Source organism: Lolium rigidum, chromosome 7 (genome assembly GCF_022539505.1).
Source record: "Lolium rigidum isolate FL_2022 chromosome 7, APGP_CSIRO_Lrig_0.1, whole genome shotgun sequence".
In the NCBI taxonomy this organism is placed as follows: Eukaryota; Viridiplantae; Streptophyta; class Magnoliopsida; order Poales; family Poaceae; genus Lolium; species Lolium rigidum.
In genome coordinates this window covers 252,610,933-252,622,149 of record NC_061514.1, presented here as the reverse complement: position 1 = coordinate 252,622,149, position 11,217 = coordinate 252,610,933, and the positions used below count along the sequence as shown (strand labels likewise).

Below are 11,217 nucleotides of genomic sequence, written 5' to 3'. Positions count from 1 at the left end.
AGGCGGTGCGGCCTCGGCAGAAGGACCAGACGGAGTCCAGTGTGGAAGGGAGCAAAAAGGAAGGGACAATTTTTTTTGGGTCGATTGTTGCGGTTCTGGGTTGGTTCCCACATCAACTAAGTTGTGTTCTCCTTTAAGCTCTCGATCTCTTGACGGCGCTGCTGCTACTGGTATTCCTCTCTTCTCGATATTTATTACTGTATTTTGTTTCTTACTTTGTAGGCTTATTTGTGTTGCCTCAAACATGAGACTACTGAGAGTGTTCCTCGGCTGAATATGGCTGCTACTTGGGTGCCAGGTGACATGGTTTGAAATAGGGCACTTGGGTAATGATTTGATTACCAAAGATTTCGATTTGCTGTGAAGGGCACAATTATTTGAGCACGGAAGGGAACACCAATGTATATTTTGTTTGGTGCCTTGGTCTCGGAGAACCTAATGAATTTACTTGATGTCAAAGGTATTTAGGCTGCTAATGCTTCCCTCTGCTCGCTATGGAGATGTCGGACGGCGCCAGCTTCTTCCTCCCCATCGGCCAGGTGACCTTGTTGACTCCTCCCTCTTCACTGGCCAGGCCAGCTCGCCGGCACCTCCCACCTCACCGGCCCAGGAGAGATCCCCTCCCTCAACGTCGCCGCGTCCTGTGCTCGCCGCCGTCCATGAGCCGTTTCCGCGGTGCAGATGAGCCTCGAAGCAGGAAGCAGGGCGGAGGCAGGTGGCGGCTATGGGGACTGTATAAATTTTAGCTCCATGTATTATTTGTTGTCCATGTAAGTGTTTTGCATGTCGTACCCCCTTGGATAAATAAGTACTTGTTGTCTGGTTCCCTAGAGATTTTCTGTTTCTTGTGAACAATTGAATTAGTTTGATTGAATTTCCCATGAAATCAAAACTGTTTGCCGTGCATCTCTCTCTGCATGTTTAGTGACACATAGCCAGTTTTATTGGGCATGATTCTGCAGATGTAGCAAATTTCTAGCACACGGATTCATGAGTGCTGCAAATTTATATACTGCAAATTTATATATAGTGCTTGTGTACTGATGTTTAAAGTTTATTTATACAAGTATTGGAAAGAGGAATACAATGTTGCATTTCTAAAGAAATCATCATGTAGATATGTTTTTGTACTTTACTCAGCGAAAATTGCAGCCGTTATTTTGATAATATATCTCAGTTTGTGTGTCCTTACTATTCCTTATTTATGAATTTGAGAAGATTAATTTCCACCTATTGGTGCTGAAGGTCAAGCTGCTCAATTTCTTTTTGGATGTGGACCAGTCTCCTCTGGTATAGCAGATCTCACAAAGGATCTTCACCATCAGGAAAACTCCATGTTCCACTCAGAAGGTTCACCGTCGCCACCTTGCATATTTGTTCTGGGTTTTGCGGTGTGCTGAGAATAGGAAGGCTGAGTTCATCAATTCTACTATGGATTCTGCTCTATATGCGTGTTTCTTTCCAATAATTCATCACTTGTGCGGGATTCTAATGGTTGTGCTGAGTTTTTGCAACGGTGAGGTTGAGCATATCGATTTGTATAATGCACAGACCGCGAATAATGGTGTTGTGGTGACTGATACACACTCACAGTTTCCTGAAGGTAAAGTTGATTTCAGTTGTTTATTCATCCTTGTCGGATCTTGTTTATAGCATATATACTTGCTTTCAGTTGCTTATGATCTACTCAAGCTAACAAATTCCTTTTGTTGTACAGTTGGCCACTTTTGGCATATGTGATAATATGCATATTTGTCGGTGTTCATGGTACTACCTCCCTATCACTCACACACCTAGATATTTTCTTGCCAGCTATAACCTAAATTAAGGTTTGACTCTTTCTGTTAACTGCAGGTCTTAATATATATTTCAGACTACCATTTAACCCTTATTGTAAATTTTACCCACATTTTTTAACCAACGTTTCTAAACCCATTTAATGGTTCTTGTTTTATGTGTTGGCCTAATTACCCGACTTCAAAATGTTCAGAGGTTGGCCTACTTCAGGGTAGTGAGCTGCAGCATTTTGACGCTCAGTTGGCGCTGGAGGTTATTCAGGCACCATCTACAAATTAAGTAAGATATAGCTCTCTTCACCGTAATTTTGTCAAGGGGTCCGCAATGAAATGGACAATTACGCCAAGATAGGCACACAAGAAGGTGGGGTTTGGGGTATGCTTGACTATACCTTTGTATCAAATTGTTCTGTTGCACTTTTATTCTTCTAAAAAGTAGCGGATATCCCTTCTTCAGTAATTATCCAATGTTAATATACATGCTGGTTTTGCTGTCATAATAGATCCTCAAGATCAGCGATGGCGATTGCGACGGTGCATCGACGAGCTTGATGAGATGGCGCATTGACAAGCAAAAAGTCATGGGGATTCCCGCTGTTCGTGAGGGGTTGCATGATGCGGCTATGGGGCGGCGGAGGTCCACACATCAGACGTATCTAGGCTGTGCGCACAGATGATGTTGAGGCTCCGTGACCTCTACAACCCGAGCAAGGTCAGCAATGGTTCACCACTTCAGCTGTTACTCTGCTCCATCCACTAAATTTTCTTCAGTTCAATATCTGCATATATATGGTGATGATTTTAGTGGGCCACAAGGTGTTGGCAATCGTTGGGTTCTGTATTCTATAAAATATCAGCAGCTTGTTTAATCTTCAGTTGCAGTGCTTTCATGTTATCATGAATTGTAGGCAAACTGTATATTGTGTGTTCCTTCTTGCATCCAGCTTGACTATTTACTTTGGAAGGAGCAGTTCGTAGAGTGGGTCTGAAGCAAATGGGTAGCAATCATAATATTAGGTGAGAGTTGCTTAATGTGTAGGTGGGTAGAATATTAGTTTCATGGTCTACTTTACAAGAGAAAGCAAGTAAAATATTAAGTAGGAGTTGATTCATATTTACTGCCTCTAATTTTTCGTACCATTTTGCGGTCGGATTGCATACAGAGGCATTAATGTATTTTATTACATTCTCTTTTCAGAAAAACTGCACTAAGATCCTTATGCTTTTTAGTCAGACATACCTTTTCTTGTTGCTCAAGGGTTTAAGATTGTTGTTAAATAAAATTTTACAACTAACTTGACATGTAAATGGTGTGACATTACAGAGGGGGTGGATTCTGATGTCAGTATGACACACTATACTTATTGTACTCCATAAATATTTTCAGCAGAGAAATAGAATCCTACAAGATCAACATGTTTTCAGTATTTGCCTCTAATGATTAAATTATCTCTTTTCCGTGTTCGAATTAGTTATTCCGTTGTGTTTCCATTTTCCATATTGGCTAACATTTTCCATGTTGGCTAACTATAATAATAAATAAAATTTCAGAGTAGTGGATTTTTATGTGCCATTTGGTGTTAGCCTCCCTAATTCTCTTATGAATTTCTCTTCGGCAGGCTGCTACAGAGGGGGTGGACTTTGATGTCAGTATGCTACAAAGGATGTTGAAGAAATTGGTGATTTTCTTTATTTAATTAAAGAAACAGATTATATGAATGCACGGTGATTTGAAAAAATATGGTTTATTTATTCAAGTGTTCTAAATTACTCATTAATCCGATATAAATTAAGGCTGCAAAGGGGGTCATGCAATGACTATGAACTAAGGGTGATATGTAATTTTTGGTGTTTATTCTTCTATGAGCTACCAACCATATATGTTGCAAGTTGGTGCCTTTTTAGGTTATGAGAAGCGATTATCTTTGTTCCTCCATGGCGAGCAGCACCGGCTGCATCTGGCCCCAGCGCATCTTTGGAAATTTAGAATGATCAAAGGAATTGGTCAAACTACAGAAATTGTGACCCTGATGAGCCGCCCCAGGCCTGACCACCGTTGGTTCATCGTTCTTCTCTGCCCGCGGAGTTTCCTGTCGTGCATGCGTACAGTTGAGGTTGGTTCGCCGTTCCTCTCTCCTCTCTTTCGCGCTGGCTTATGGTGTTTGTTGCCCTCCATGCCTTGTTCTTGTTAATTGGTTTGCCTAATTTTCCTTTTCCTTTTTGCATCCGAGTCTAGGATGTTCGTCCACATCTCGTTTAACTTGTTTTTCTGACTGAAGTTAGGAAAATTATATAGCTACCATGATATATTGCATTCAGTAGCATAAACCAGAGTTTATGCATTGTATTGATTGCGCCAACTTGTGCACACTGGCCTCAGAGGCAAGATGCCAATACCATCAGGTTCCTTTCCTTCTTTGCTTGGATATATGCTTGCTAGGTTAGTGATTGATCATTTTTTTCTATAATTCTTTTAGCTAGCCAATCGCCTACTTCATCATGAGTTCTTGTCCATTGCGCTAATGGTGATTATTCACTGCATTTAACGAGCATTTAATCTGCTAGAATTTCATACAACCTTAAATTTTAACGAGCAAATATTTCTAATAATTTATGGTTCCGGTGGTATCAGTTAAGGGGCTAAAAATCTCGAACCAAACTCTCTCTGGTCACGGTTTATTTCACTTATTCTAGCTCTTGTTATTTGTCGTTAACAGGTTAGTATTTGCAATCGTTGTTAATTGTTCCATCTGCTCAATTCTTCTTGTGTTCTAATGTTACAGTGTAGTAGAATTAAAAAAGTGATGTTAGTATATGCTCAATTCTCATTTAGACCATATAAAAACATGCATTTTGTCGAGTTTACCATATTCTAGAAATGATTGACTGACCAACCTAGGGTGAAAATACTTGGTTGCACTTGAATGTGCTAATGCTAGGGTGAAAATGTTGAACCCGCTGAGCCTAAGGTAGCAGCAGGTAGTAGTAGCCATATTCAGCGGATAGTGGTTATTTTCCAGGTAAAGTGTAGATGCGAGATATGATATGCCCTATTTTTATGATCGTTATAGTCACTTTATGCTTCTTTTTATGGGACTTTGGTTTGTAAGGGGAAATATTTTAAAGAGCGATCAGGGCATTATTAGGAACCATATGGTGATTTCGTATTCAGGAAAAACAATTGCCGTATAATATCACAGTTAAATTTAAAAATGCTATGATGATGGCTCCCATATGGTGATTTAGTGCTCAGGAAAAACAATTGCCACGGTGGTTGATAGAAAGCACAAACTTCTTAGGTTTTTTCGTTGCTTGGGGTTACCAGCTTGCTGCTGCCTTGGTGCTATTGTGGTTCCCAGTACTTTCTAGAAGCTTACAGTATATTTATTTTGGACAGTTGGTTGTATTTTTCATCTGTTGCCAATAAATCATCTGTTTACCTGTCACATGACCATGTCACTGCCTTCTAAACCATATTTCCACTCCAAAGCAGTCTTACCTATTTACTGACTGATCCTATTTCTACCAGGAAAACCAAAAAGAATAGTTGGCAATACCACCCAAAAAATTCAGCTACCAATGTTTTGGTTCTCAGGGTTAACTGAGTTACTCATCTTGAAGTTGAGACAAACCTACAAGGCTATAGCGCGATGAAAAATATGAGGTGCATCACTTTTCTATTGTCTCTAGCATTTTTCTTGTTTACTGCACATCCATTTATTTGGTACGGTTAGCTAAGGTACCAGTGTAATACCCCCTTGACCCATCAGGTAATATATGCCTTTAAAAGTTGTTTGTGCAATAGTAATATCTTAGCAAGTCTTCTGAAAGAGAGCCATAATTTCCAATGTAAGACCAAAGAGGCTTTCTGGGCACCTAGGTTAACGTTTTGAACCCTATTTATTTTGTGCCTTTTCTTTTCATCATCTCTGGTTACTCACTACATCCACCTATATTCTATCACTGGGAGGACTACGACGACATCGTAAAGGACTTGAGCTTGAAGCTGAAGCAGAGCTGCTTGAGTGATCCACTGCTTGAGGTGATATTGCGAGCAGCATCATGTTTATTAATAGGAATATATTGTTGTGGCATTGCAGTGGCGTATTGGTAATTGATAGTGCTGATTCCGGATACATGTAAACTCCTTATAAATACTTTCATTTATACCGTGAATATATTGTTGTGGTGTTGCAGTCGTGTATATATGTGTCACATGTTACTATTTCTAAGACAAGGCTTATGATTTCAATATGTATGGCTTTAGTGTTTGCGCCAGGGCGGAATGGTCATCTTCCTTTGCAAGTAAAAAAGATCGAGCCTATTTACATGTAAATAAGAATATAGCATTATATTTAAATTAGTCTTTACCAGAATACCTTTGCTTCCACTACTATTTACGGAGTAAGAGAAATGGTTGAATGTATGTATATAAAATCGACATATGTTCTATTACTTTGCTTGATAAATGTTTGCTGTCGTTGAGTTTTTCTTAAACTATAATAAACTAATACTTATGAGTTAAATTCTAATTTAATTCTGCCATTTGCGCGATAGCGCAACCGGTCATCTAGTACATATTACAAGCAACTACTAGCTGGAAACTTTAACTACCTCCTTAAAGGAATACCTCCGACTCAATTAGGTTGGTCACAGTATCATGTAGTAGTATCATGCATATAATATTTGTGTATGATACTCTATAGTGGGTGGTATCATGAAGTAGTATCATAACTATATTATATTTATTGTTTTTTAAATCTCAATGCAAATTCATGTACAAGATTTATTTGGCATAAACTTTTCTCGTAATATGCACTATGATACGGTATCTACCTATGTTACTCTAACTTCCTCTCTCCTCCTTAATTAGCTGGCACATCAGCATTTTTGTGGGATCAATATGTATGATACTAGCTAAGATACTAGCACTATGGCTAGCCTGTGGTGTACATATTACAAGCAACTATTAGCTGCAGACTTTAATGGCCTCCTTAATGGCATATCTCTAGCCTTTTTAGAGGTATCAATGTGTATGATACTAGCTAAGATACTAGTACTATGACTAGCCTGTGGTGTACATATTACAAGCAACTACTAGCTGGAGACTTTAATGGCCTCCTTAATGGCATATCTCCAGCCTTTTTAGAGGTATGCCATTAGAAATTTCATGAAAAGCAATGGCTCCATTTTGATATTTGCTATCTCTAATAAAATTATTTGCGAATGTGTCTTTTGGCATTTATTGACCGTCTGAAGCCTTTTTTTAGCTCCCCTGAAATGACCATTATGTCCCTGCCCATACGTAGCACCACTAAAATCGGAATAAGCAAACTATAATTGGAAACTGAAACTAAAACTATTATTTGCACACTTATTTTTTTCAGAAACATTTGGATCCGAAAGGCTTGGCAAAATATCCCGAATGAATCCAAAGCAGGCTGACATCCTCAGATCTGACGGCACGTACCCACAATCTCCAGATATTTGCTCCCTCCTCCTCTTCTTATACCCTGCCACTGCGCCTTATCCCCTCAACACTCTCATCACAGCTTCCATTCCTCTCTAGATCTTGCACAGAATCCACTTCCTCATGGCAGCCATGGCCACCACCGCCTCCAGCCTCCTCAAGACCTCCTTCGCCGGTGCTCACCTCCCGGCGGCCACCCGCACCCCTTCCTGCGTCGCCGTCCCGCGTGCCGGCGCCATCTGCAACTCCATCTCCTCCTCCACCCCTCCCTATGACCTCAACGCCTTCAAGTTCAGCCCCATCAAGGAATCCATCGTCTCCCGCGAGATGACCCGCAGGTACATGACCGACATGATCACATACGCCGACACCGACGTCGTCATCGTCGGAGCCGGCTCCGCAGGGCTGTCCTGCGCATACGAGCTCTCCAAGGACCCGTCCATCAGCATCGCCATCATCGAGCAGTCCGTCTCCCCCGGCGGCGGAGCATGGCTCGGCGGCCAGCTCTTCTCCGCCATGGTCGTGCGCAAGCCGGCGCACCTCTTCCTGGATGAGCTCAACATCGAGTACGACGAGCAGGAGGACTACGTCGTCATCAAGCACGCCGCGCTCTTCACCTCCACCGTCATGAGCCGCCTGCTGGCGCGGCCCAACGTGAAGCTCTTCAACGCCGTCGCCGTCGAGGACCTGATCGTCAAGGACAGCCGCGTCGCCGGCGTGGTCACCAACTGGGCGCTCGTGTCGATGAACCACGACACACAGTCCTGCATGGACCCCAACGTCATGGAGGCCAAGGTGGTGGTCAGCTCCTGCGGCCACGACGGGCCGTTCGGAGCCACCGGAGTCAAGCGGCTCCAGGACATCGGCATGATCGAGACGGTGCCCGGGATGAAGGCGCTCGACATGAACACGGCCGAGGACGCAATCGTGCGCCTCACCCGCGAGGTCGTCCCCGGCATGATCGTCACCGGCATGGAGGTCGCTGAGATCGACGGCGCCCCAAGAATGGTGAGAAATCAGTAACTTTTGACCCCTTTTCTTACGAGACTTCCTGGTCCTGGTTCTTGGACTGAAGATTTGTTTTGTCTCGTGGTGGTCACTGCAGGGCCCAACGTTCGGCGCCATGATGATCTCCGGCCAGAAGGCGGCGCACCTGGCGCTCAAGGCGCTCGGCCGGCCGAACGGCATCGACGGGACCCTCAAGAACGTGACGCCGGCGCTGCACCCGGAGATGGTCCTGGCATCGGCAGACAACGGCGACATCGTGGACGCCTGAACGACAGACACCATGGTCAGGTGTTTGGGTCAGCAATCAATAAGATGGCTTGGTGAAACAGAGGAGCCAGCCTTTGGGACGAGGAGACGAGGACTTCCTCTGTGATTTGTCGACTCGTGTTTAATTCCTCTGTTTGTTGTTTAGTTTCGTGATGTTAGCGTCTTGTCCGTAGCGCTGCCGCCGTGTGCTCTGCTTCGCGACGGCAAACTCCATGGATCCTTGTGGAACAAGGGGAGGAATAAAAATGTTGAGTTCCATGCTGGTATGTGCGCCTTCTTTACGCCATGGACAGAGCTCAGGACTGACAGTCCCCAACCTTACAGCTCCTTTCTCCTACTCCATCCCTCTTCTTCCTGCTCCAGCGTGCGCGCTCAGATCGGCCTCTCCACCCCAGATCAACGGGACAGCAGCTCATATATTATCCTCACGAGCTAGTCATTGAGCTAGTATCAGTACCAGGGATGATTTACAAAAACAACGAACCAACTTATCTAGGAGTATTGCCAACATGTAATGAGTCAACAATTCCCTTATGCAACGGACGGTATAGCTAAATATTAGCATTACTCGTATTCCACATTTCTTTATCACACAATAAGCTGTGAGCTCTAAAGGACTAAAACACCTCAGCTTGATACAAAGGTTTCTGAAGAAATATGAGCTGTGGTTAAGAAGAGAATTTGAGAAGAAGATCCTAGGCATATCATCCCTTCAACTACGATTGCACGGCAACGTTCGTGCTTGCTCTCATTGCGAGAGGGCGACGCTAATATTGATTTGAGAGAGTAGAATGTTACCCAGTGACAAAGCTCCTCTTTGCCTTCGGTCATCATGGACAAGATTAGGGAGGGAGGAAGGTGTTAGCTTGTAGGATCACGCCCAAAGTGGATCAGCTTGTGAGTATGCAGATAACACGATCCATGTACCGCCAAAAATTCTATTTTTTCTTGGCTTCTATCACAAAACATGCTAATGACTAGAGAGAATCTAAAGAAAACAAACATCCATAAATCTGAAGTTTGCATTTTTTGTCGATAGGATGAGTCAGTGCAGCATCATTTTTCTTTGATTGCATTGTTACCAGAGTTCAAACCCCAGATTTGACATCTGCATGACTCATAAAGATGAAATATTCATTCAGTGGGAGGGCGACGTTCCTGTCGATAACGAGACACATGTGGTGACTTCGTCAATTTTAAGATCCAATCTAATAACTCAGTCTTCCGGAGGTGAGTCAAGAAAGGGTTTAGGGTTTTCGTGGGTGCAATGCATGCACATCTCTTCTATATATAAGGGTGATCATACAAATACATGCGTATATACACGTACATATACATGACAGATTATATGCCTACTAGACCTAATTTAACACTCCCTACTATGAACAAGATTCAGATTGGTCTTGAAACGGTCTAGCATTTGTCGAGTAGCTGGTTTAGTAAATACATCAGCTAATTGATCACCAGAAGAGATAAACCTGACTTGTAAAGCTCCAGCTACAACACGCTCTCGCACAAAATGGAAATCAATCTCAATGTGCTTCATCCGTGCGTAGAAAACTGGGTTGGCAGTCAGGTATGTAGCCCCTAAATCATCACACCATAAAACGGGTGTGCGCTGCCGAGAAACACCCAACTCTTTGAGTAGCGACTCTACCCATATAGTTAGACCTGCGAAAACACAATCCAGTATGTAGTGTCCCTTTGACATAAGGCAGAATGCGTTTCACTGCTTCCCAATGAACATGAGTGGGCTGAGACAAAAACTGACATACTTTGTTTACCGCAACGAAATATCCGTGCGAGTGAGAGTCAAATACTGAAAGCCGCCCACAATACTTCGGTACCGGAAAGAATCCACAGTACCAAGAGGAGTGCCAGACACCTGAGACAGAGGATCAAATGCGGATAATGGAGTAGAAGTGGCTTTGCAATTCTCCGTATTCACACGGTGCAACAAGTTTAGTGCATATTTGCGCTGAGTCACTGTCATGCCCCCTGAATGGAAAGACGCTTCCAAACCCAGAAAATAATCCAAAACTCCAAGATCCTTGATGGGAAACTGAGCGGAAAGAGCACGAACCAGTCGATCAACCGCTCCAGGGGTAGACCCAGCAATAACAATATCATCCACGTACACGAGCATGTAGATGCGAACACCGTCCTGAGAGAAAATGAACAGCGAAGTATCAGCTTTGGAGGAGGCGAAACCAAGATCCAGAAGTAGAGCACTCAAACGAGCGTACCAGGCGCGAGGCGACTGATTAAGACCATAGAGAGCCCGTTGCAACTTGCACACATGAGAGGGATACCGATCATCCTCAAAACCAGGCGGCTGCTGCATATACTGTCGTTGCCTAATCGACGGTACCTCGGAGGAGGGATCCTCACGAGGGGGAGAAGAAGTAGGGGCCATAGGGCGGAGTGCACACGGGACGGTGGTACGCGATTTACCCAGCTTCGGAACACCTGCACGATGACGGGGCCTACTGCTGCTTGTGCCGGAATTATCTGGGCGCTTTCGCGTTGTTACAATGAGTTGTGGTTGTGCCTCTAGGGCTCCCACGATCCGGCTTATAAAGGCGCACGGATCTAGGGTTTACATGGAGAGTCCTAGCCGGAATACAAGTTGCCTAACTACAGTACGATGTCTTGCCGTGTACGTCAAGGATCCGC

The 11,217-nt window shown here is 43.6% G+C and overlaps 1 protein-coding gene and 1 long non-coding RNA gene across 5 annotated transcripts; both read left to right on the top strand.

Annotated features, from left to right (window-relative positions):
* The first annotated feature begins 1,131 nt into the window (after positions 1-1,131).
* On the top strand, positions 1,132-6,025 carry LOC124679093. Of its 4 annotated transcripts, XR_006994795.1 has the most exons (6): positions 1,132-1,603; positions 1,718-1,767; positions 1,991-2,160; positions 2,300-2,813; positions 3,416-3,910; positions 5,326-6,025. It is a non-coding gene; the product is annotated as an uncharacterized LOC124679093 (long non-coding RNA). The 4 variants fall into 4 exon arrangements; XR_006994796.1 differs by having other exon boundaries at positions 1,718-2,160; XR_006994794.1 differs by having other exon boundaries at positions 1,132-2,076.
* A 1,295-nt stretch (positions 6,026-7,320) lies between these two features.
* Positions 7,321-8,799, top strand: LOC124679092 (thiamine thiazole synthase 2, chloroplastic). The gene is made up of 2 exons (XM_047214917.1): positions 7,321-8,274; positions 8,372-8,799. The coding sequence occupies exons 1-2, from the start codon at positions 7,390-7,392 to the stop codon at positions 8,540-8,542; spliced, it is 1,056 nt and encodes a 351-aa protein (XP_047070873.1). The 5' UTR covers positions 7,321-7,389; the 3' UTR covers positions 8,543-8,799.
* The last annotated feature ends 2,418 nt before the right edge of the window (positions 8,800-11,217 follow it).